This window comes from Poromitra crassiceps (assembly GCF_964638095.1).
Source record: "Poromitra crassiceps genome assembly, chromosome: 5".
In the NCBI taxonomy this organism is placed as follows: domain Eukaryota; kingdom Metazoa; phylum Chordata; class Actinopteri; order Beryciformes; family Melamphaidae; genus Poromitra; species Poromitra crassiceps.
In genome coordinates, this window is record NC_139642.1 from 65,172,930 (window position 1) to 65,200,483 (window position 27,554).

Here is a 27,554-nt window from a genome sequence, read left to right on the forward strand (position 1 = left end):
ATATCTGTACTGTTTGGTTTGAACAAGTAAAACTATTTTTATAAGCATTTTACGAAATGTCTATGGGAAAATAAATGGCGGGGAAAATCTCTGGTACAGTGCTGAAGCAGGAAGTCACGTGCCACTTTGGCTCTCTATAATGCAGTGAAACTGTACTCTAGGTTATGTGTACGCTGTATAAACTGCAGCCTTGCCGTGTCGAGGGTTAAATCAAATAAAATTGTCCCTCCCGCTTGCCATAGTGGATATAATATATTATCTCTTGGTAAAAGAGGTAGCTACTGTAGAGCATTCTTAAAAAGCAGGAAACCTCAACATGAGTAGAATGAAGGGGAGGGAAGGCTCTCTTTTTAGTAAGTTGGCGTAATAAAATATTTGACACTTAACACTTGTTATTTCCATGGATGTCAGTCAGTCCCATCAAGTATTAGTTAGTTGACATGTTTTTGCAAAGCCAGACAGAAGCAAAGGCTGTGGTGCAGAGCTGAAGAGTGGAGGACGGACTTTGCATACATAGAGGATGTTTCCTGGAACACACATACTCAAATGACACACACACACACATACACACACACACACACACACACACGGTACAATCAAAATTCCAGCACAGTCTCAAAGGAGCTGAAAGCTCAAAGGGTCGGTCGGTGTAAACTCCTCTCTTGTTTCTGCTTATGGGGAACAATAGTAGATGTTCAGTAACACAGACCTAACTGTCCTTAGGGGAAAAATGTACCTATCAAGATTGTTAGGAGATGATTCCATAAGGCACTGTATACAGGCTAGAGCAAAGACCTGAGTGCACAAGGAGCTGATGTACACATTTCTGCGAGGACTATTTCAAATCCCAGAGTGGTGCTCCTCTGCTCAAAGTAGTGCTCGAAGACCCTCATCAATACTCTAGTGATCGAGCTCACCTGGTACCAAGCGAACAAACAGGAAGCCGGCACGCCGTCCAACTGCCGCTCCTGCTCAAGCAAACAAACAGGAAGCTGGCACGCCGTCCAAGTGCCGCTTCTGCTCAAGAGATCCAAAGTAGAACTTTAAAAAAAAACAGGAATTCAAGAGTTATTTGACACAGGACTGGGATCGATCTAGGTCAAGATTGGTCTCCAGAGCTCCTCGTGGAAGCAGCATTATCTGGCGTCGTTGAGCTGCCGTGCCACCGTCAGGATCTCCCCGGCTCCTTTGCTCAGCAGCAGTGAGGCCAGCTCCGTGCCCAGCTTCTCGGCGTTGTCCTGCGCCGCGGCGTCCATCTTGTCTGCGGTGACCCCCACTCTCTGGACTCGCTCGTCCACCTCCTCTGCAACCTGCCACCAGGGGGTCGTGCAGGTTTTCAATTCAAGCACCTTCAGATGACCTCAAGCAAAAATGTACAGACTCTCCAAGCCTTTATTATCTCATCTAAATTGTTACCGCCCATAGTTACTGTTGCTAGGTAGTAGGTCAGTCAAAACAAGAGTGTCAAACAAACGTTAATAATATTTCAAAAACTAGACATCGCATCGCTTATATTTTGACATTGTGAGTGAGAGCAGAAGTAGCTGAAGGGTTTGATGTATAATGTATGTACTGTATGTAGTGTGAAAACTTCTGTGAACTGTCCCAGTTTTAAAATGTGTCTGGAAAGTCTGCTAGAGTGAATTGTGACATCACGTACTCTAGGCCGGCTCCACATACTTCTACAAGCTTGCTCAACTGTTATTGGAGCACAGAGGAGAAAGGGACGAGACAAAAGTGTAATATATACTGTAACGCACCGGCGGGTCGATGCAGCTGATGTGAACAGCACAAGTATAATGTAATGTAGATGGGGAGATAACAGGAGAGAGTGAAAGCTGTTACAAAGTGTATGCACTCCATTCTCTCCTTGGGCTAACTTCTAAACATTGAAATCATAGTGAAATCAACAATTGACTCATTTTGCTCGGGACCTTCCCTGGGACCCTCTCGTCAAGCTGACCTTCGAGTATGTGCCGACAATGTGCCAACTAGAGGCTCACGTTGAAGTATGTTTCTCACTTCAGGAAAGGTCAAATGCAAAAAAATAAGGTTTACAGTATTTCTTTATAGCTACAGCAATCAACAGCAATTGTCACTTTGCATATTTTACCACCTGTTCATATTAACTTTGATAGTATCATGATTATTTTATGCTTGCTAATTTCCAGAGTTAGCCCCCGTTCACAAAGGACGCCGAAGCAACGCTCAACCTACGCTGTACCCACAAGTTTCATTTCGGCGTCCTTGTTAACAGGCGAAGCCGTTCACACCACCCGCGCGCGTGGCACGCTGACGCCTTGCCGAAGCCACGCTCACGCCACGCCACGCCGAAGCCACGCTCACGTCATGCTGAAGCCACGCCGAAGCAATCACTCAGGACTGACGCCGAATTTCCAAGCGTGACGCTGAAGCCGTGAAGCCGTGAGGCATGAAGTCAAATGGGAGTTGTGGGCGGGCTCAAGGCACGAGAGTAGACGCTGAGAGGAAAAGAGAAGGCGTCTTGTGTGAACAACACGGCGTACGTTCAGCTTGTGCTGCTTCAAGCTTCAGTTCTGCTTTCGTTCAGCGTCCTGTGTGAATGAGGGCTAAGGGATCAACAGTGTGCAGGCACGCACAACGTCAATGGTTGAGAGGACGCGCACGCATTCTGAGCGCAGATCATTGCCCTCATGACGCAGAACGCAACAGGAAAAATTTCCCTTTTTTCCAGTCCATCTAGCTCTGGTTCCGTCCGGGTCTTGTGTGCAACGCAAGGAGACAACATACAGATATGACGGCGGCATGGTTTCATTTAAAATATAAAACAAGTTTGTGTTTGATTGTGTGGATCAGAATTTTTCAAATATTTTTTCGAGTGTATTCGAATTCAAGCATACCTTGAAAACACAACTGTTAAAATTAAGCATTTTCCAAACTTACAAGACTTTGTACGAACCCTGTATCATGCATGTATCGCACACGGTCAGTAGTAGAAACAGATATGTGCGATGCGTGGGTGACTGTTACCTTTTTAAGATCAGCGATGCTGGTCTGCATGGTCTCCTTCAGACTGTCTGAGCCATCCAGGCTGTACACTGCCCCCGTCAGGTAGAGCTGGGGAAACGCGGAAACACAAAACACAATTAAGCCGTTCAAATTTCACACATTTTCAGTGTAAGAAAAGTCTTGATCCACTCATTTTTGAACAATTCTCCAAGTTGCTGTTACAACATGATTACTACATGGTTTGTTGACCCCTCAAACGCTTGGGATTTGGAATCTAGTCTCTATTAGGCCTTTTACATACGAAAAGTTGACCTGACGAGACCCGGCTGGCTTCCATTTGCGTATCCTCTACAACAGGGCTTTACGCATGAAGGTGTGTCTTTAAAAGGAACAGCTCACCCTAAAATCCAAAATGCATATTTTCCCTCTCACCTGCAGTGCTATTTATCCATCTATATCGTTTTGTGTTAGTTTTGGAGATATCGGCCGTAGAGTTTCTGCCTTCTCTCCAATACAATGGAACTGGATGGCACTCGGCTTGTGGTGCTCAAAGTGCTAAAGAAATACATTTGATAAACTCCACAGCAATGTCTCTTTCCAGAAATCATGACCCCGTTGCTCAAGATAATCCACAGACCTTGTTATGAACAGTTTCATGGAGGAACTATTTTCTTTTGACCGAACTACACCCACTAGCTGCTAGCTCGTTCCTACACGAGACTACATAGGAGCAGCTAGGGCAGCAGCAGCTAGTGGGAGTAGTTTTGTCAAAAGAAAATAGTTCCTACATGAAACTGCTGACAACAAAGTCTGTGCATTATCTTGAGTAACCGGGTCACGATTTCTGGAAAGAGACAATGCTGTTGAGTTGAGTCAAAAAAATAATAATTGTGCTTCGAGCACAAGCCATCCAGTGCCATCCAGTTCCATTGTATTGGAGAGAAGGCAGCCAACTCTGCGGCCGATATCTCCAAAACTCAGGCAACTAACACAAAACGATATAGATGGATAAATAGCAGTGTGTGACTGTGACTAATGATCTTGACTAATGGTCAAAAGCCACGGCTAAAACGGTGGATAAACATTGCATTTCCTCTAGGTTCTTCACAATAAAAGCCTTCCACTAGTTTGTGAGTGGAAAGCTTTTGATAGGAAGCAGCAGGGAATGTTTTCATCAGCTCAGCAGTAACATAACACGGCACAGCGAGGAGGAAACGGTCAATTGAAGCAGATATCTGAAAGTACAAAGGAAACCCAGGAGATCAACTAAACTTCAAAGCACAGAGTCAGTTAGAAGCTACAAAAGTACTGAGAGCTGAGCACAGAGAGGCTCTTAAAATCCTCTTTCTCTCTGTTCTCTCCACTCCAGCACAGACGCCTGAGAGTTTCACAAACGCAACCTATTAGGGATGTCACAATATATCGTCCCACGATATATCGCGACATCAAAACGTGACAATATGTATCGTTGCGATGAAATCTCATATCGCGAGAAAAAGAAGCTGAACATGGTGGCACTGATCTGCATCTGATTGCATGCTCGCTCTCCTTTTCATTGCTTTGTTTGAACAGACGAGGGATGTTACAGACACGGAGGATGAAAATGGTGAAATTACTCAAATTAGCGTGGAGGATGCCCCCTCAACTTACAAATCATTCGCAAACAAATATTGTTAAAATATCGTATCGTTATCGTGAACCCAATATTGTGTATCGTATCGTGAACTGAGTGTATCGTGACACCCCTACAACCTATGCTATGAGAAGGGGGGTCATCAACGGGTTGGCGAGATGTCACCGCAGCCAACTGGGAGCACGGCACGGCACGGCACGTAACAAAAAATGGTATCGGAAAAGATGGCATGGCTTGGACATAGAAAAGGCCGATACCTCCAGCAGAAAACACACCCTCCATGGCAGATGTGGTGCATATGTGCGAGTGTGTACCCACTCTTCTTACCTGGGAGTCTTTCACTTCAGTGTGTACAGCCACTGGTACGCTGCAGCCACCCTCCTAGAAACCAGAGGTACGTTGAATGCAACGCCATCTACAGCTCACTGTGGAAATGTGCACTTGAAGAATGTGTGTGTGTGTGTGTGTGTGTGTGTGTGTGTGTGTTGTACCAGGTGTCTGAGTGAGTGAGTGTGTTGTGTGTGTGTGTGTGTGTGTGTGTGTGTGTGTGTGTGTGTGTGTGTGTGTGTTGTACCAGGCTTCTGAGGAAGGCTCTCTCGGCGATGCAGCGCAGCACAGTGTCGGGGTGGTGAAGCACGGAGACCATCTCCAAGATGTCCGCATCTCTAGCCCGAACCTCCACTGCCAGAGCCCCCTGATGACACACACACACACACACACACACACACACACACACAACCTGTATTATTATCATCCAGTGTTGTGCTCAAGTCACTATATCTCAAGTCTGAGTGGAGTCTGAAGTCCCCAGTGTTCCAGTCAAGTCAACATTAGATGAGTCCGAGTACGATGAGTGCGTTTACATGCAAACAATACACGGATAACTGAGAATAATCAGGTAACTGGCAATAATCTGATTTCCGCGTTTACATGCACTTAGTAAATAGCGGGAACTCACCTCAAAGTACGTGAGTGGACATTGACTGCAAAGAATAAACCTGATGACTCTATAGGTGTGTTTATCGGTTTTCTCATAAACTTATAACAGCCTTCAGACCATTGGATATATATATCCCATATATCACATGCGAAAAAGAAAAGAAAAAATATATACAGATCCTTTCCAAAAAATTAGAATATCATCGAAATACCATGGATGACCGTGGGCTTCAGCGGATTGTCAACCAAGACGATTCATAAATTTGGCGGAGATTCAGAGGGAGTGGACTGAGGCTGGAGTCAGTCATAACTGAGAAGTAACTGCTGATTCATTCTAATTTCTTGAAATGCTGTTTTGGGGGTTTTCTGGAGCTGTAGGCCAAAATTATGAAAAATGAAACAAATAAAGGCTAGAAATATTTCACTTTGTGTGTAATGAATCTATAATCTATGAAAGTTTCACTTTTTGAAAGGAATTGTGAAAAAAAAAACGTTTCCATGATATTCGAATTTTTGGGAAAGGATATATATATATATATATATATATATATATATATATATATAGTGTATATATCTATATCAGCAGTCTGTCCCAGAGTCATACTGTATTAGTCGTCAGACTCAGATAGACTCTTCTCTAACAAACAATGAGCTGAACTGTAGTATTACATGAGCTGCCTGCATTGTACGTACCTGTCCGACAGCGTACATGCAGTCCTCAGGCGCCAGGATCTGCCAGAGCAGAGAAACCAGACAGTGTGTGGAGTTAAAGGATGACTGTTACATGAGAAGCTAGGGCTGGGCGATATGGACCTAAAAATCTTCTCTCTGTATTTTTAGGCTGAATGGTGATACACAATACATATCTGTGTATTTTCTACAGAGTGGACTAAATATTCAGTTTGAAGTCAGAGCCACATGTGAGAAATAATAATAGAACAGCTAGAACAGTGTGGTCAGTTCAAATGACACCACTTTACTGTAACGCAGCCTTTAAAAGCAGGAAGACAACACTTATGTGATGGGCTAGCTCGGGGGTTTACAGAGGAAGCTGCTGGAAGTGATCCTGAAAGCTATTTCCTCAAATGGCCACTTGAGGCAGGACCCAGAAGTCCCGTCGTTCCCGTTCACCCCCATGTTAAAATGCCCCACTTTGTAACAGCGATTAAGCAGGTTTACTAAATGGACCGAAACACAATTTTGGGTTTATATAGTGATTTTCACATTTCAGAATAACTGTACGTTATATAACTCACCTATTTAGAGTAAAATAGATGATAGAAAATACTCTGTTTTGGGGTGATTGACAGGTCGCCTGTCCTGTGATCGCACAGCTTGTTGATCACAGGCTAATAGCAGACATACTCATGTACATATGTATATATTGACTCGATTTGATTGCACTTGCAACCTTGCGATTGCCGTTAGTTATCTTCCTACTTCTTATCCCTGTATATTGATGTAACCGCTACGCTGCATACAGACACTAAGACAAATTCCTCATATGTAACTTGCATACTGTGGCAATAAAAGTGATTCTGATTCTGATTCTGATATTGCCCAGTCCTATGAGAAGCATCACTAGAGGTCCTAATAGACCTACAGAGAGCTGAGGTACCTGGCTGATGCGACTGTCCCAGCCCATTCTCTTGAGGCCAGCGGCGGCCAGGATGATGGCGGCGAAGTCCTCCTTCTCGTCCAGCTTCTTCAGACGTGTGTTGAGGTTTCCACGCTGAAGACTCCAGCTAAGGACAAACACCTCAGGAAGCTACAGTGTGTAGGACCGCCTTGAGAGTTACTACTATCTGTCTGGGGCGACTGGGGCTCAGGAGGTAGAGTGGGTCATTCACTAAAAGGTTGGTGGTTCAAACCCCGTCCCCTCCAGTCCGCATGTCAAAGCGTCCTTGGGCAAGACACTGAACCCCAAATCGCTCCCGATGGCTGTGCCAGTACCCCTGCGTGGTAGCTTGCCGCCATCGGTGTATGAATGTGTGTATGAATGGGTGAATGCAGGCATGTTGTAAAGCGCTTTGACTTGTCGTTAAGACTAGAAAAGTGCTATATAAATGCAGTTCATTTACCATTTATACATCACGCCTTTAAAATAAGAATTATGGATATATCAGTCTGACGCAAGGTTATTATCGTTAACAAAAACTAACGAAAAACTAAAACTAAAATTGAAAAAAAAACATGAAATAAAACAAAGCTTTACAAGAAAACTATAACTAACTGAAACGGCATTGTGTTTTTACAAAATTAACTAAAATAAAATAAAATTGCAGAGAAAATGTCCTTAGTTTTAGTCTTCGTAAGTTTATTTCATACATAATAAGCCTAGTATTTTGAGTGGAGATGCAATCTATTTTCCTAGATCTATCTTCCTTCTTGTCCCTCTGTGCCACGCCCCTCGTCTCCGTCGCCTGGTAACCCGACGTGCTTTGCATCATGGCGGTGAAAGTCAGGAGAAAGTGGCAGAGAGTCGGCTAGGATGAACGTTACTTTGAATATGACTGAATGTGTGACTGATAAGAGCAACTGACTTGTAGTGGAACGTGATCAAATGTGGGACACTGCTCAAGGGGAAATGCCATGAATCTAGAAGTCTGTTTGAAAAACATGCACAAGAAGCTACCGTACATGGAAAAGTTAAGGGAGAACCATATTGGCTTGGGGAGATCGGCCAGCCTCCCTTCCCCAAAACAGAAGCTTACCCCCCCCGGCCAGGCAGCGTGATGGAGCCTGGCTGAGACAACCTGATCCAGTACTCCCCCCCTGCGACCCGATAGCTGGTTAGTAAATCTACAGGAACATCCGAATCATGTCCTGTTTGTCTCGAAAGACTTTTGTAGCCTTGATATCCCTATAAAAATATAAAGAACTAGCAGCAATGAAGAAGACTGTTGCGTCACCTCACGTTGCCTGTGTCCTATCTATCTATCCTTTATTTCTTTAACCATATTATTGTTGGAATAAGCTCGTTCAGAATCAGGATATGTTGGGGAAAAAGTAGGTCTCTTCCTAATAGAGATCTATTGGTTAACAAAGTGAAAGAAATTTCGTTAAGATCATTCATCGCTGTTATCCTGTCAAGTCATTTTTGGTAAGACTATAGGCATGATGTTTTTCATGATTGACTATTACAGATTGAGCATCTTGTGTAGGCTGTTAGACTAGTTGTCATTTGTGGATGGCTGTTCATCTTTTATGACCTTTTTGAATCTCACCCTTGATAAACACCCCATATTACAAAAAAAAAGAAAAGGGGGAAAAAGACTAAAACTAACACTGAAACTAATAAAAACTAAACTAAAACTACGGTAAGCATTTTCAGAAAAGAAAAACTTATCTAAATGATGAACCCCACCTTAAAAACGAATGAAAACTAAACTGATATTGAAAACAAAAAGTCAAAAATAATAAAAAAAAAAAAAAAAAAAATGAAAAAATCCAAAACTATTATAACCTTGCTAATCGCATTTGAACTTAGCAGGTTTGTGATGTTAAGTAAAATGTTATCAACATGTGAAAGTAGACCAATAATAACTCCAGTTACCATCAAAACATAACGTCCTGGAGGTAAAACAGCTGTAGACAAAATGATCCTGAAATATATTACAGTACCAGAGTTTCTACATTATGTTTGCAAATCCAATCCAAAAACATGCCTGCAATCAGGAATGTTGTTATTTAGGTGACATTTGATTTGGGGTTTGTTGACTGTATTGCCATGATTTCTTCAAACCATTTTAGGTACGTATAGTTTTGCCTAAACTCCCTTAGCTTTGCAAGAGTCACACTTTACAGAGAGAGACAGACTTGAGAAAGGATACGATATCTTTGAAGTCCAGGTGAGGAAATCTCTTCTTCAGCTGAGCAGCCCGTCTCAGAGAGCTGGTGCCAATCACACTGCAAAGCGCACAGCAACATCTCAGTTCACATGTTGCAATTAGGACGATGAAATGATAAACCATGATAAAACTCCTAACGATAACCGTACTGCTTTGAATTTTCATTATCATTAAAACCGTGTTAGCGTGATTTCCGGGTTGTTGTGATTACAGCGCTTTGAAAAACCCAATAAATAATGTCCATCATCAACCAAAGTTAGCAACAGTCTCCCAGACGCAGGTGTGCGGCCTTGGTAAAAATTATTTCAGTACTTTTTTTTTTACATTTTCAGCACATTTTAACAATACAGTGATAATACTGATAACCATGCTCATTGTGGTCACTATAATTGTGATATTTCTTCATACCGTTTCATCTCTAGTTGCCATACTTTTGAAATGCATTCAAACACAATAACAAATTCCTGGGGTGGGGGATGGGGGGGGGGGGGTTGTACCTGTTTTTTGGTAATGTGTCGAGGGTTTCCCCCGTGTGTTTTGGGTGCAGGACGACTGCATCATGGGGGTTTTCTCTCCTGAAAGCACAAGTGTTGAATAAAACAGTTATTGAGCCTTTAACACATTGAGTGCCACAGCGCTTCAGTAAAATTGTCTGGAGCCTGTGCCAGATTCACTTCTATTCAGTTGAAAACAGCTATAGAATTTTTTCTATTAGGGCTATATGGACAGGGCTGGACTCTAATGAAACATTGGACACTCCTGCTTCTTTCAAAGAAGAAATTTTGTTTCTAGACAGTTCCATTATGAAATGACAGCCTCTGAAAGAAGAGCACTTTCAAGGGTTTTCTGCTGTCTTTTTTTACTTTTCAAGATAAAGTCACTTTTATGAATACTTTTTGCACTCTAATTTCAAGCACATTCACTGACTCTAGCTACTATTTTCTGATGTAGTGACATGGTGTAGTTCTGTGCAGCCTGCGTGCCCCACCCCCCTCTCCCCCCCTCTCCACCCCTGAGCTGCAAACTCCTCCCCACACGCACACAGTCTATTTTCGCAGCCTCCGTTTTTGCCCCGGGCGGATCCCAGCGCAACAAGGAAATGGCAAACGGGACTGAAGGAAAAGGTTTGGCCGTTCGGCTTCGGGTGCTGCCTTTCTGGCAGGGAATCGTGTGGAGAAACTATATGCAGACAGATAGACAGAAGCAGAAGAGCTCAGTTGTGGGCGCGGATCGCAGCCAACTGTCAGCTGCAGACAGAGCAATCTATATGGCTCTGGCTGCAGCATGCATCGCTGTCTCTTTGATCACGGCTTTCTCCGCTTTCTCCTGCACAAAGTAAAGGATCTGAGGTGGGTGGCGCAGCTCCCGTGTAGATTTTTAAGGTGGCGCCGTGTGATCCCTTGAAGGGATTCATGCTCACTGGCTGGGTACGACCTTAAACAGCAGAATTATGGAATAATATGAATTATGATTTTAGGACGTCCACAGACGTCCTTGGCACTTCTCGTTACTTTTTTTTAGGACGTCCACAGACGTCCTTGGCACTCAATGTGTTAAACAGGCTCTCAACACATTTTCATAGTTCACATTTGAAGGAGCAAAGTTTCTGCACACCTAAAAATGACAGGTCCGTCAGAGGAGGGAAAACCCGACTGAATCAAAAGAAAATAACTCCCGCACGCTGTCTCCAAATGCAAAACGTTTTATTCAACAGAAAGAATCTGATGAAGGTCTCAGGACCGAAATGTTATTCTTTCTGTTGAATAAAACGTTTTGCATTTGGAGACAGCGTGCAGGAGTTATTTTCTTTTGACATAGTTAACATTTCAAAACATTTCCAGGACTTTTCAATGATCCATAATAGAATTTCCATGTAATGTGAGGCGGTGACTCAATAGCAGACATTAGCCACTTTCAGATATGGACTCAGGATGATCTCGGGGTCGCTCAGGAAAATGCTTGTCAGGGTTGGTGTCGGAAGACATGTGGATCTATTCGCGGGTAGTTGATGGCCGAGGCAAACTTGGTAAGTCTTGAGAAGTAGGGAGGTTGTGGAACTTGATAGCTAGGTCTGCACTTGTTCGAGGTTGGGAACGGTTGCAGAGATTGACGTGATATAAGTTTAGCTTATGAATCACTGGAGAGGACCTGCCGGAACGGGCCTTTATAGATCCGAACATGACATCACCTGTGCTATGACATCACTACCGTTTGCGACATCATCAGAGATCGATGACATCATAGTAGGAATGACAACATCAAAGTAGGAATGATGACGTCATCCTAACAGTACCCTCCCCTCAACGGACGCCACCTGGCGTCCAATGAGGCCATCAAGGATGGCATATGGAGAACAGAAAATCCTAAGGTTCTGGTGGAGGGGCTCCTCAGCAGGAGGTCAGACGCAGGTGGCCAGACCCCCAAAGGGGGGACCAGACAGTGGAGGTGCTCTTCAGCAGGTGGTTAGATGCAGGTGGTTAGACCCCAAAGGGGGTGTAGGAGAGTGAGGTGCTCTTCAGTAGGTGGTTAGATGCAGGTGGTCAGACCCCAAAGGGGGTGTAGGACAGTGGAGGTGCTCCTCCCTAATACTGGATATCGAAGCCATAGATAGACCGATACGTAGACAGAACTTCTACCGGCTCCGGTGGGTCCTCTGGAGCCGGCCATCCCCCGGGGCACGATCCAAACATGGGAGGCTGGAGACCATCAAAAGGGTCAAATGCCGCCGTCTCCGAAGGCAGAGCCACAGGGGGATCTGACTCAGCGAGGCCTGCCCTCCCGACCTGTAGTTTGGGGAGGACACCCACCGTCTCCTCCTTTAAACGCCTCTTCTTTGCTCTTGCTCTTGACCGAGGGCTGACGACACTACGGGGACCTCCCAGCATCAAGCTGGAACCTACGTGTGGGTCAAGAACTGGAATTGGCTGCTGCTGAGGTACGGGTTCAGACTCGGCGAGGGGAAGGTCCACAGGTTGTGCCTCAGGGCCAGCAGACTCGGAGGCCCCCTGCGGGGGGACGGAGCTGATCTGCAGGCAGTGATTGAACTTCTCAATGAGACGATCGACAGTCCTCTCCAACTCCTTAACCCTCTTGGAGACACACTGCCACTCCTGAGTCCTGCAGGGAACGCTGCCCAACCGTACAGATTTCGGGGCTGGACACGTAGAGTCTTGATCCACTGAGAGTACCACGGGCCGGCGAGCGGTGGGACCACTTACTGGACGCCGGGAGCAGGAGGAGAGGTAATGCCCGGCTCGACCACAGTACAGGCAGCTCCGGGTGTCCAAACGGCGCTGCCTCTCCTCTGGTGTGATGCGAACCCTGCCGGTCAGATCACGGTACAGATGGCTGCTGGGACTCAAATGTGGCTGCCCCTGCTCTGGGATGACGCAAACTCCCCCCCAGAATATGCGCTTAGCAGCTGGAGGCGGCCGAGAGGCAGGGCTAGAAGCAACGGTCGCTGTAGCTGGGGGGGTAGCAGGTCTGGAAACCTCCGGGACGACAGTGCCCTCGGAAGCTGGGGCAGGAGGAGCGGAAGGCTGCAGAATGACACCCTCAGGAGGGTTTAGTCCGTCGAGACGATCTAGCCGGTTAACCAGGAGGGCGTACCGATCCTCGGCCTTGGAAGCCAGAGCCTGGATTGCTTCTTCCTGGTGGGCAATCAGGTCAAGTATTCTGCTCAAGACCCCCTGTTGCAGATCTTGCCAATCTTGCAGATTTGGCGCCTCATGGTCCTCCCCCCTTGATCGATGGAACGTTATCCGCTAAACCCTTTTCAGAGTGATTCATACTGTCAGGGTTGGTGTCGGAAGACATGTGGATCTATTCGCGGGTAGTTGATGGCCGAGGCAAACTTGGTAAGTCTTGAGAAGTAGGGAGGCTGTGGAACTTGATCGCTAGGTCTGCACTTGTTCGAGGTTGGGAACGGTTGCAGAGATTGACGTGATATAAGTTTAGCTTATGAATCACTGGAGAGGACCTGCCGGAATGGGCCTTTATAGATCCGAACATGACATCACCTGTGCTATGACATCACTACCGTTTGCGACATCATCAGAGATCGATGACATCATAGTAGGAATGACGACATCAAAGTAGGAATGATGACGTCATCCTAACAATGATTCCCTGGGAATGACCTGGAGTGACCCTTTCAGACATGAGGCATTGTTGCTGTCACACATGTGGGAACACCTCCGGTGTAGAGTAGAGAAGGGGGCAGGGGGAGTTGGGGCATGACGTAGTGTGCTGCGGGGTTTATGAGTCCAGACAGAACTTTGATAACGTTTTTCAATGTAGACTACATCAAAGATATAGAAAGCATTCTCCACCCGATGAAAAAAAAAACTATGGCAATAGGTCCTAGATATCCTAGCGATGTCCAATACTAGGAAGCAGGATGACCCTCGCATCCAAAAATGCTCTATTTTGAAGGTGTCACAGCAAGACTGAGCTTGAATGCAGTAATCAGCCTAGATAACTGACACCTGCTACTCAGGGAGGAACTTGACACTCATTTTGACACTCATTCAGATTGAGGGGGCGTGTTCCAGTGGGTGCGCATACCCTCTATACGTCGCCTGTTGGCTGACACATGGAGCAGGTTCCAGCTTCATTTGGAAAAACAAACTGCCTGATGTTTGCTCGCTCGCTCATTCACATCGACTATTTATATAATAATAATGTGTCTGGCTGGCTTTCTGTCTCTCTCTCACAGGCTCTGCAGAGCTGGTGTGTGTACAGGCTCTGCAGAGCTGGTGTGTGTACAGGCTCTGGTGCTCCAACCCGGCCCTTTGACTACCCTCTAGCCTAGTCACAGATCAAGGTCAAAGGAGCGTCGCTCCATACCATTCATACATACACCCCCACCTGGGCTAGATAAGTCCTGAATTCCAGGGCATGTCTGAAAGGGGCTATTATTACTACACTGTCCAAATAGGACACACCTCTCTATACTGGATTTTAGTTCTTTATTTATATTCACTGCATCACATTACATGGGAGCTATTGAAATAAAACATGCATTTTCCATACATTTAAATATGCTATGTAGCTATGTAGGCTACTGATGTCTGCATTTTAACCTGTGCCGATTGTGCATTTTAACCTGTGCTCATGTTTGCTTTTTAACCTGTAAATTGGTCATTAATTCAGTCTACTGACGGCTATGTGCCAAATAAAGTAGTACTACTACTACCTATTCACTGATTCATTCATATACCAAAAACCATTTGAATTGAAAAATGTTGCTTCTTGTGTCAAATATTGATATGCGATTAAAATGCAATTAATTACAAAGCCTCTAATTAATTAGATTAATTTCTTTAATCGAGTCCCACCACTAATTATATATACAGTGTATATATATATATATATATATATATATATATATATATATATATATATATATGTGTACACACACACACACACACACACACACACACACAATATACATATATGTAGATATATATGGGAAAGGCATTCAAATAAGACATGGAAAAAAATTAGATTTTGAAATTCCACGCCTTTTCCAGGTTTTCCATGACCGTGGGAAGGAACCCTGTTTAAAGCAGCAGGTAGTGCTCCTGAATGTATCATGACACACTGTAGACTTCCACAGACACTACTGTGTGTGTGTGTGTGTGTGTGTGTGTGTGTGTGTGTGTGTGTGTGTGTGTGTGTGTGTGTGTGTGTGTGTGTGTTTTTACTTCAACACAGCGCCGATGGTGAATCCTGGAGGCAGAGTGGTGGGCAGGTCTTTGAGCGAGTGGACGACCAGGTCGACCCTGTGGAGAGGACACAGATGTACAGTAGGTCTGATGGTATCACTGCTGCTGCCTTTGCTCCACAGCTTCAAGGTAGCAGCAGCACAGAGACACATTCACTGCTGCTGCCTTGCTCCACAGCTTCAAGGTAGCAGCAGCACAGAGACACATGGGTGTTGGGTAGCAGGGGGCGGCACACTGCACCATCGCACCAGTTATTTCACAATTTCTCTATAAGACTCGTCCATTGACAAGATGACAAGAACAACGAAAGCAATTGGCACATTTCTGTGCTAAATGAGTGAATATTCAACACAGCAGCGTTATTAATCTATAAACATAGTACAATAAGGAGAACTGTGGAGCCCCCCAGGGGTCACCTGATACAAAAACAATATGGTAGCTCAGTGGGTATGGTTTTATTACAATTTACTCCCTTAACTGTGCCCATGGATTAGTAAACCATGTGCACAGTTTATATATTGGTAACATCGAAGAGGGACTTTTAGGCTTATATACAGTGAGCCAGATCCATTACACTCAGCTTGGCTACATGCTGTGAAGTCTAATAGCCATTAGACACCTAACTATATGTGGTGGGGCGCTGTAGTGTCCCTGTTTCATGTTATCAATACATATTGTCCCAAAAAGTGATTGATGTCAAATTGCAGCTTTTTAAAACTTGTAAAAAGAACTGGATTGCTTATAATCCAGGGCTCAGAGCAGGTAAAAACTGCAGTTCAGACTAATTGCAAAATATGATCTTTATTTTGTATAAAAGCCCATCCGTAAATAATAGGGGTGTCAAAAATAATCAATTATTTATTATTATTATATATGCACGATTCTGCATCGATTCACAAATGTCAAAAATCGATTATTAAAAAAAAATATATATATATATATATATATATTTTTTAAATAATCAAATAAAAATATAATGGAAGTACATGCAGTTGTTTATTTTAATTATGGATCATAATACAATGCAATTCCAAATGCACTTTTATTTTAAAAGTAGCCACACAGTGAGAAAAAAGAAAGTGAGAAAAAATAAATCAAAAAAGTGATGCATCGATAATCGTAATCGAATTGAATCGTAGCCTCTGAATCGTAATCGAATCAAATCGTGAGGCCAGTGAAGATTCACAGCCCTAGTAAATAATGTGTATCATAGTCTAGCTTCCAAATACAGGCCTAAACATGGATATTAGACATACCAAACACATGCCCTAAAATGGCCTGCGAAGGCCTAAAAACAAAATATCGCTGTAGTATCGGCCGTGGGCTGATTTTTTCTTTTATTTTCCCTGGAGCATCTAGCAACTTGAGTGACCATCACTGATCACATCATGGAGTGCTCGAGTGACATCACTGATCACATCATGGAGTGCTCGAGTGACATCACTGATCACATCATGGAGTGCTCGAGTGACATCACTGATCACATCATGGAGTGCTCGAGTGACATCACTGGTCACATCATGGAGTGCTCGAGTGACATCACTGATCACATCATGGAGTGCTCGAGTGACATCACTGGTCACATCATGGAGTGCTCGAGTGACATCACTGATCACATCATGGAGTGCTCGAGTGACATCACTGATCACATCATGGAGTGCTCGAGTGACATCACTGATCACATCATGGAGTGCTCGAGTGACATCACTGATCACATCATGGAGTGCTCGAGTGACATCACTGATCACATCATGGAGTGCTCGAGTGACATCACTGATCACATCATGGAGTGCTCGAGTGACATCACTGGTCACATCATGGAGTGCTCGAGTGACATCACTGATCACATCATGGAGTGCTCGAGTGACATCACTGGTCACATCATGGAGTGCTCGAGTGACATCACTGATCACATCATGGAGTGCTCGAGTGACATCACTGATCACATCATGGAGTGCTCGAGTGACGTCCCTCTGCGCACAATTCCTCAACTTCGGCCTCGCCCGCAGCTCGGCTGCTGCGTGGCCTCGGCTGCCCTATTGGCATGCGCAGCGCACATTTACTCAACTGACAACTTTAACAAACAGAGCCCACTTACTCCCTTTTGATGATGATTGTGGCTCTTTCAAAGATTTTTTTTTTGGAAATGTGGCTCCTGATTAGGGGTGGGACAAAATATCGATACTCACGGTATCGCGATATTTCCACTTGCGATACGTTATCGATACACTAGCACCAAGTATCGATATGTTTATTAAAAAAAAAAAAAAAAAAAAAAGATTTTTTTTTTTTTTTTTTTTTTAAATAAACAGGCTAAAATATTATGCTGTGTGTGGTAGTTCAAACATAGTTTCAAGTTGACGTTTATTTATGTTTGTAGTTGAAACAAAAACATAAATACTGTAGGCTACATGAATGGAAATGTTTGATCATTAATATCTACTTTTAGAAATGATATAGGTAGGTAGGTTATATAGGTTTTCTTGTTTTAATAATAATAATAAAAAGACTTAATGTGTAACTTTTCCTCCGTGGTATCGAAAATGGTATGAGTGAGTGAGTGAACTCTGAGAGAGTTAATAAATAAATACATAATACCTGCTTCTTGCCTTTTAGGGGTATTTTTTTCTCTTCAGTTACACAGGTATCGTGAAGTATCGTCTTCCAATATATCGATTATCGCAGTATCGCTGTATCGTGATAATATCGTTATCGAGGGCCAAGTATCGTGACGATATCGTATCGTGAGCTACTCAGCGATTCCCACCCCTACTCCTGATCAGGGCAAGGTTGCATACCACTGCTTTATAGTATAACTGGGCTGTGATCTCCATTCTCTCCAGTTTATATACGGTACTCTTTTTTACATTTGTTAAGTTTACAGTATTTTTCTTCTCTCTGGTGTCTCTACATGTTTTATTTTCTTCGGTTCTGTGTGTTTATGGCAATTTCAATCCAAAAGCATCAGCCTTCTGAAACAAGCCCATATGGGTGAAAAGCTAATAGCATCCGATGTGAACCACTTTCTCCAGCGGGGCGATAGAGTTGTACCCTAATCATTGAATTTACGTTACTGTTACAGTGATCATAAAGGCAGTATGGATTATACCGGACATGTATGTATATTTGTAAATATCTGGTAACCCTCGTTTGTTCTACAACACTGTTATGGCTCATTTCCACCACATATAACAGCACAGTACAGCTCCACTCTATCTGGTATTACTCGGCTCTACTTGATATAGACTCTGTTTCCATAGCAAGTTTACTTGCCTCCGCCCACACCTGGTCATCATAGCGACCGCATATCTGCCCTCCGCCCATTGCCGATGTAGGCTATAAGTATAACGTTAAAATGAAATCAATACACGGAACTTTTAAACTGATTATGAAATACTGGTGCCTCTAAATGACCTACAGTGTACATGGGCAAATGTGACAATCGGCTAGGAGAATGGATATCACTTTGTTGTTACTCAAACTCACATGCATGCACTGCGCGGGGACGGGAGAGGCGCTACGAGGAGAACCCCAGCGGCAGCTCAACAGGCAAGACCGCGGCTTCGCCTGCGGCCTAGCGGAGCCAACTACAAAGGGCTTCCCGAGGAGCGCATGTTAAAGCTGAGCAAGGAGATCGCTTTTATTTCACCAGCGCCGAAGGCAGCAACACAAAAGACTGATGGAAATAACATAACAGAAGAGAAGGGTAAGCCCCCCACTAAACTGGTATGCAGCGCTGCATTGACAGTCAGTAGGATAGACAGTAAACACGATTCTGCCTGACCAATCAGTCGTCTACAATGTTTTCACGTCACCGTATGAACCTGGGTTCGCAGAATAGAACCCCGACGAGGCAGGTATTAAAAGTAGCACGACTCAGCCCTAAATCAAACCGGGCTGGGCCGGTTTTTAACGGTGGGATGAGACCATTTATCGAGTCGAGCGGAGCGGGACCGCGCTACTAGCTGCGGTGGAATTGGGCCATAAGTACTGCTAGAAGTACTAACATTACATTAGGTTAACCAGGTGGTTAGTGCAGCTGGTAAGGTAGCAGCTGTTAACCAGGTGGTTAGTGCAGCTGGTAAGGTAGCAGCTGCTGTAACCAGGTGGTTAGTGCAGCTGGTAAGATAGCAGCTGTTAACCAGGTGGTTAGTGCAGCTGGTAAGGTAGCAGCTGTTAACCAGGTGGTTAGTGCAGCTGGTAAGGTAGCAGCTGTTAACCAGGTGGTTAGTGCAGCTGGTAAGGTAGCAGCTGCTGTAACCAGGTGGTTAGTGCAGCTGGTAAGGTAGCAGCTGTTAACCAGGTGGTTAGTGCAGCTGGTAAGGTAGCAGCTGCTGTATGTCGACACACATCCTTACTCATTCCTCTCCAGAGCGTTCTCCAGCTCTTTGGTGAACAAACTCTTCTCTCCGATCTGCAAACAAACAGGTCACACATGAGCACAAGCTGTCCAACACTGCAGGGTACCAGCCATTACAACACACAACAAGCACAGCCTTTTATATTGTGTGCTGTGAATATACAGTCAAGACTTGAGGCCATGACAAAAGAAAAAGAAAAAGAAGAAAACATTTACATTGAACAATACACATTTACAAACAGCAGATTTGACTTTAATTCTTAACATAGAGCTTATTTGATAATAGTCCAATGATATCATTTGTTTTGATTTGTTTGAATTTTCTGTCTTTTGTCGATGTTGGTAGAGGCAATCCTGTCAGTTAAAAATGATGTGTATATTTCTTTGTTGCCGACATGAAAATCCACTCCTTTCCAATTTTAAATATGCATACACAATGAAACGATGAGCTTCACCTTTGATAAAGCTGTGTCAAGGATTTTGTCTCCAGTTGTTGTCATGCCAACTGAAATAGAGTGCAGACAGAAAGGTTCATTTACAGCATTCTCAATAAGTAACTTACAGTGTTATTTAGGGATGCACGATATATCAGTTATCATATCGGTATCGGCCGATGTTAGTCATTTTTTACATATCGGCATCAGTCCGATGTTGCAATGTTAATATCGGTATGAGCCAACATTTTCACATTGAGAGGAAACAATGCGGTAAATCTCTGATTTATGGGCTTTTCCAAATGTTTTGGAAATAAAGAAATACATTACTTTTTCACGCTGTTTACATGTTTTTCAGTATGTACAAAATTTGATTATCATAGAGATGTGTTTTTATACAGATCATATTGACATCGGTAAAAATCGGTTTTCGGCCATAACAGCAACGTTAATATCGGTTATCGGGATCGGCCAAAATTTTCATATCGGTGCATCCCTAGCATTATTGTATTTGAATAATGAATAATCTCTCTCCTCCGAGAGAGAGAGACAGAGAGAGAAATTTCTCTGCTGCAGACGGGACACGCCCACACAGTCCGCGGGAGAAAATACACTCTAAAAACTAATTGATTCTCATGACTTTTGCCATGACTGTCAAACCTAAATTTATATACTTTGCGACGTTCATCATCGTTCAAATTTGGCTGGTGGCTTATTAACATAGGGTCCTGTGATGTGATGAACTCAAAATGATAAATAATAAAGAAATATTTCTGGTTTCCAGGGACTTTAACACGTTCACTGCCATTGGCGAGTCAACTCGTCAAGCAGAAACCAACGGTTGACTGCCAATGGCGAGTCAACTCGTCAAAAAAAAAAATGACGTTGATCTAACCCTTTTACATCTCCTATATAAATATGGGAGCCACCGAACGTGTACAACCCATTCCACCGACCCACTAAGTGGCGACAGTGCTCTCCAGACTAGAAAAAGCCGAGCCAAAACTGCAGGGGAACGCGCGAGGAAACCATTCTCATACTGTAAAATGGATTGGCGAAAACGCTTTCGCTTTCGCGCTGGGAGCTGGCGGTGGGGGATTGCAAATTTGCATAATAGATTATCGGTGCAACACACTTTGAAACACCGGCAGAAAGCCCACAATCGCACGCAGCTTCATTCCAGCTGAGCTCACAACCGAAACGAACGAGCCCCATGCAGACTCGCCCAAAGAGCGGCCGCCAGCAGCCAGGCAGCACAGACAGGCAGAGGCTCGCTTGTACCGCTGCAGCCACGGAGGGAGGAGGAAAACACACACGGAGGGAGGAGTTTGAAGGAGAGGGGGGTTTCCTGCTGCTATGGAGGAAATTACTGTTCAAAACTATTGTTTAGATGTCTGACGTCTTACGCCAAAAATAAATGGTTAAAGTGACTGTTCTATCGAATTTCACAAAAAGCCATTTATCTCAGCTTAAATTTTAAGACGCTGAAACCATGCTGTATTCAACTGCTAATGCCTACATAACTACTAACTCTACAAACTAACTCTTTTAGACAGAGAAAGCACACATTCTATTAGTTATTTTGAGATATTTTGTGTTCACAAAATCTTAGCAGAAAATAATCCTCGGCTCTTGAAAGATGAGCCAGAATCCTCAAAAAAAAAACTTGGCAGAAGCTACCTACAGTAAAAAAAAACTGCTGGCAGTGAATGTGTTAAGAAAAAAGATAGAGGTCCGCACACTGTGGGCAGAGAAACACACTCAGTGTGCGGACCTCTATCTTTTTTCTTAATTTCCTACCCTGGTCATGACATACTGTATAGTCACCAACATTTACAAACAAATCCACCTAATCAGAAAATTCATTCTTACCTAACGTTATTGAATTAACCTACACCCACACCATCCCTATGTTTTTCCACATATCTCTCTGCAAGTTGCCTCTACTGACCAATTTGGGGCTCGCTCAGTTTGTTTTGGCCCTCCATGGTTTTGAAAGGAGACCTATTTCAGATTTAGAATGTAAATTGTCTATGAAATAATATAATTTAATTAGGGGTGCACCGATCGATCGGCAAGCAATCTGTATCGGCCGATTTTGACCTCAAATATGCGATCGGCTGATTGCCGATATTTTTTTATATTTATTTTTTTATTAAAAAAAGCCCTATCACTAATCAGGATTTCCAATGATATAAAATACAATGCCAATTGGTATTATTAAAGGGGATAAATAATCGACCGAAATAACGTTTCCAAACTTTTTTTGAGGAGTTTATATATCAGTGATCGGTGATCGGTCGATGATCGGTTGGGCAGATATTTCCCATAGGCGATCGGCAATCGGTGATCCGTGGCAAAAAACGTGATCGGTGCACCCCTAAATTTAATGTAATTTCACATAAGATCAACATTTATTTTTGGCCCACAGCCATCCATCCAGATTATGGCACTTCATAGGAAAGAATCTGGGCACCTCTGCTCTCCCCTCTATAATATATATACTGTATAGGGGTGGGGGAAAAAATCGATTCACCTAAGTATCGCGATTTTTAATGTCACGATTTTTTGGATCGATCTTTTATTCCAGAATCGATAATCGCAAATTAAAAAAAAAAAAAAAAAAAAAAAAAAATTGGGTGCTTGCAGTCAGGCCACTCACTGAACAGCAGGCTAGGCGCCGCCTACTGGTTTACTAGTGGTTTTATTACTTTATTAGTTAGTCTGAAGTAATAATTACACTTCAGGGTTAAAGTGGGTGCATCTCATTGTAAAATTGGACTTCAAACGGCCCAAATCTGGCTTCAAACGGCCCAAATTTCACGCGCGTTGGCCCATATCGGCCTGGCCTGCTTGGTATCTAATGCCCGGCCTGAATTATGATCCCAGTCCGCCCCTGTTTTTAACTATATCGCCCAGCCCTACTCATGATAGAATATACAGTCTCTAGTGTATGATTCAACTTTTCCCATGTTCTAATCTAGTGTAAAAAAGCAAACAAACTGAAAAAAGAAAAGAAAAAAATAAACAAAAATCGCAATAAATCGTAATATCGAATCGCAATAATCGTAGAATCGCAATACTTAAGAATCGCAATATAAATCGAATCGGCACCCAAGAATCGTGATAGTATCGAATCGGGAGATAAGTGAATCGCCACAGCCCTAATACTGTATATATATTTTTACATCAAATGTACCGCTTATACACTTTTTTGTTTAAACACAGGTAAGCAGCATGGTGTAATCGCCATTGACACTTTCACATCACCTCCCAACCCGTTCAGCTGCTCACACGGCTGTGCAGCGTCAGGTTAGCCAGGATAAAACGGAAACTTCTGGTTAAAACATAAAAAATAATGTAATTTAAACTAAAGTAAATAGCCTTATTGATACACGTTGGAGGAGAAAAAGGTATTTCAATGAACGAAGCAGCAAACCTTCTATCAAAATACTTGTTGTGTTGTCTAGAATATATACTGTATGGAGTGAAACTGTGGCCGTTACTCAAAAATTAACATTAGCGTTAACGTTACAATAAGGGTTTTATTTTAAGCCCTAAAGCGGAAGACCTACTTTACTTTTACATTCTGGCCAACTTGACGCCCGTGCAGTTAATGTTGATGCCTGTCCGAAACACACTCATCTCAACCTTGGAGTGCCTCTGTTGGCATATTCAGTCAGTCGCGTACCACCGCGGCGGAAAATGGGAGGGCAAATACATTAATTTGAGAGGAGAAGACGAAGACGGTGTGGAAAAGAACGCTTTGTAACACCATGTGCTATTTATATCACAGCTGATCCGATAATCAGCCGGGTAATGTCGCTTGCAGGGGCGCTCTCTCAGCTAAACTGATCGGCTTTGTAACTTTTAGACCAAAGAAGAAGAAGCCTGCAGTTTGTGGATATTCGTGGCTTTTTGGACCAACCTAAAAAGGGGCTGAAGATATTCTTGGGGACAACAAAATCTGGTTATGGTCTCACCTATTTCCAAGTGGACGTCAGGGTACAGCTCCTTCAGCGTGGCAGCAACACTGTCCGTCTGGATACGAGCCAACTGGGACAAAAGAATTAAACAGCAAACTGACTTTATCTGAACTGGCCTGTTCCCTGTCCACACAGTCACTGCATGCTGGATAACCAAATCACTAAAGCACACTAGAGAAAAAGCAGCTATCTGGAAAGGACATTGTAAGACAGGACCAGCCTATCTTAGTGGACATTGTAAGACAGGAGCAGCCTATCTTAGTGGACATTAGAAGACAGGACCAGCCTATCTTAGTAGGCATTGTAAGACAGGAGCAGCCTATCTTAGTGGGGCAGTTAAGCACAGTTTGGTGCACTTCTAGCCAAAGGCATACGAAAAATGATTGGATATGGAGGCATCGTGAATGTTGGGGGAAAAATTGAATTTTTTTGCAGACACAGACTGGCAGCCTATGGAAAGTGTAACTGCAATAAAGCTGTGTAGACTAACTCTGATATGGATGATCTTGGTATCATGGTATCAAATCATACATTTCTTATGATGAGGAATTCAAATTTGGAACTTTAGAATTGCTCAGAAGCTTCCTTCTATCTCACAATTGAAGACTCAAAATAAGTGATTGCCATAACTGTGCAAACCAGAGGTGACTGTTGATTTGTGAGATAGAAGGCAGCTTCTGAGCAATTCATCATAAGAAACACCAAGATCCTCCATATCAGATTAGTCTACACAGCTTTATTGTAGTTACACAAACATTCATGACTCCTCCATATATCCAATTCTTTTTGGAATGCCTTTGGCTACAAGTATACCAAACTATATGCTTTTATCACAAAATGCAATTATTATTATTTTTTGTACCTAAGCTATCTCTACTAGAAGAGCAACAGAAGTCTGCTGTATCTAAACCGACATGGAAGAACAGCATATCAGATCATTCACATTTAACTGACACATGAAGTCTCTTTGCATTCAGATGATGCTAAGCTAACCCCTAACAAAAATCACGGGACAGAAAAAACGTATGAGTCAGGAACAATGTAAAAGCCATCATCTCTGAAATTGTCAAATATAAGCAGTACTATACCTGGCTCTTGCGGGTTCCAATCCGGATGACCCGACTAACCTTTCCATTGCCATCCTGCAGGGAGAAAAGAGTTCAGTTCAGTCAACAGTTTCCTACAATAAAACCTCTCCACAACACATTTACAACCGTCTAAATTAGTTTACATACCCTGCTGCAGCATTTTTAGACATGGGAAAAGTACACACATTATTTACTATTAAGTAGAAGTACAGTTACTCATGTAAAAAAAAGAGAAAAAAAGAGAGCTTAAAGTAGAAGTACGAAGTACTGATTTAACTTATTTATTCAAGTATAAAAGGAATGTATAAAGGTTTTTTAAAAAAAGTTTTTCTACCGGCTGTTTCTGTGCAAAGCTAACCGAACCTCACGCCATATTAATGTAATTTGAAGCCTATTAAACTACAGATCCCGTCCAACAATGTTTTAAGATGTATAAACACTATACTTTGATTAATAATTTGTGTGATATGGTTTTTTCCACAAAAAAAGGTGAACTTCATGTGTGAAAGCTGGGAGAGCGCGAGACGAGAGACAGACAAACGAACGTTACATTGTTTTTGTCGTGCAATAAAACTAAAGTAACTAGCCTGTTTTGAAAATGTAAGGGGTAGAACGTACAGATATTTGTGTTAAAATGTAGGCAGTAAAAGTAGAAATGTGTCCGAAAAATAAATACTCCGTAAAGCACGATACCTGAAAATCCTACTTAAGCACAGTAACAAAGTATTTGAGATGAGATGAGATGAGTTTATTATCCCCTAGGGGGAGTTTGTCTTGGGCAAAAAGTGCTCAGTCGCATCACAACATTACAAACGACCAAACAACAAATGACCAAAACAAACAGTTACACAGAAACACTAAGTGCAAACATGATCATCAGATCAGACACTTCACTATTACATTAAAGCACAGTGATCAATGCACAACCCCTATTGCACAATTTGTACAAGTCTATTCAAGGAAAAATATATACCGTAAAAGTAAGCAAAAGTAAAATAATAGTCACACTCAAATCAGCATCATATTCATCACATCTACTTCGTTACTTCCCATCTCTGACTATTTCGCTCTGCCCCATCTCACCCTGATGTACTTGTAAGGTCCTTCTTCCATACTTGTCTCTGGCCGTACTGAGCGCGCGGGCACTGTGCAGGCTATTGTGTCGTCTGTGTGTCTGGGACTGCCTGCCTGCTATCCTGTGTCTTGGTAAGGAGCTGTGCTGAGGTCATATCAGACGCCAGAGAGAATGCACAGTAGTGTCTTGAAGCAGCGGACACCTCCACCCTTCAGGACTCCACCCCAACAGATCTCTGCTTCCCAGAGATAAGTGTCTGTTCACCCAGTCCGTTATGAAAAGGCAGGGAGGGGTCGCTAAGGAGAGGCTTGGCTATGAGAGAGGTGCTCAAAGGCGTCTGTGGGCAGAGAAACTTGACATCTCAACTGCAACACAGATCATGTACCGTAATAAAATCCTAGAAAGCAGTGATGGACATTTGATCCCCTTGTGTTACACACATACATACTACCTCTAATCTATTAGCAGTGATACTCAACCAAACAAAAAAGAATACAAAAATCTAGGGGTGGGGGAAAAAATCGATTCACCTAAGTATCGCGATTTTTAATGTCATGATTTTTTGAATCGATCTTTTATTCCAGAATCGATAATCGCAAAAAAAAAAAAAAAAAAAATTTTGGGTGCTTGCAGTCAGGCCACTCACTGAACAGCAGGCCAGACGCCGCCTACTGGTTTACTAGTGGTTTTATTACTTTATTAGTTAGTCTGAAGTAATAATTACACTTCAGGGTTAAAGTGGGTGCATCTCATTGTAAAATTGGACTTCAAACGGCCCAAATCTGGCTTCAAACGGCCCAAATTGGGCTTCAAACGGCCCAAATTTCACGCGCGTCGGCCCATATCGGCCTGGCCTGCTTGGTATCTAATGCCCGGCCTGAATTATGATCCCAGTCCGCTCCTGTTTTTAACTATATCGCCCAGCCCTACTCATGATATAATATACAGTCTCTAGTGTATGATTCAACTTTTCCCATGTTCTAATCTAGTGTAAAAAAGCAAACAAACTGAAAAAATAAAAGAAAAAAATAAACAAAAATCGCAATAAATCGTAATATCGAATCGCAATAATCGTAGAATCGCAATACTTAAGAATCGCAATATAAATCGAATCGGCACCCAAGAATCGTGATAGTATCGAATCGGGAGATAAGTGAATCGCCACAGCCCTACAAAAATCACAATAGAGGGCTGCTGCATGCTTACTTCATTAGGTAGTAGCACTGGTGCTAGTTAAACTAAATATTTCAGAAAGACACAAAGAAACATTTAGTAGCACACACAGGTGGCAGTTGCACATACGGTAATGCTTTATTGGTCAAAATTAATTTGCTCATATATAGAATAGATAGGGATTGGGTATTGTTAAGATTTTAACACATTCACTGCCAGCCGTTTTTTTTTTACTGTAGGTAGGTTCTGCCAGAGGGTTTTTTTGAGGATTCTGGCTCATCTTTCAAGACCCGAGGAT

The 27,554-nt window shown here is 43.0% G+C and overlaps 1 protein-coding gene across 1 annotated transcript; it reads right to left on the minus strand.

The window, feature by feature from the left end:
- Positions 1-26,181, minus strand: LOC310776764 (porphobilinogen deaminase-like). The gene is made up of 14 exons (XM_083636938.1): positions 26,092-26,181; positions 25,009-25,062; positions 23,918-23,990; positions 19,956-20,005; positions 19,499-19,554; positions 15,120-15,197; positions 9,909-9,986; positions 9,394-9,469; positions 7,179-7,292; positions 6,254-6,292; positions 5,196-5,315; positions 4,949-5,002; positions 3,010-3,096; positions 1-1,310 (listed from the first exon to the last, which is right to left on the minus strand). Exons 1-14 carry the CDS (start codon positions 26,119-26,121, stop codon positions 1,137-1,139), a joined length of 1,083 nt encoding a protein of 360 aa, XP_083493064.1. The 5' UTR covers positions 26,122-26,181; the 3' UTR covers positions 1-1,136.
- Between the last annotated feature and the right edge of the window lie 1,373 nt (positions 26,182-27,554).

What these genes read in the sequence shown, in the direction of transcription:
- LOC310776764 (XM_083636938.1), bottom strand. Translation starts at nt 26,121, where the DNA reads ATGGAAGAAGGACCTTACAAGTACATCAGG. An exon ending in GCATGTACGCTGTCGGACAG is followed by an intron (nt 5,316 to 6,253) that starts GTACGTACAATG and finishes GTGTGTCATCAG; the next exon opens with GGGGCTCTGGCAGTGGAGGT. An exon ending in GCATCGCTGATCTTAAAAAG is followed by an intron (nt 1,311 to 3,009) that starts GTAACAGTCACC and finishes CCCTGGTGGCAG; the next exon opens with GTTGCAGAGGAGGTGGACGA.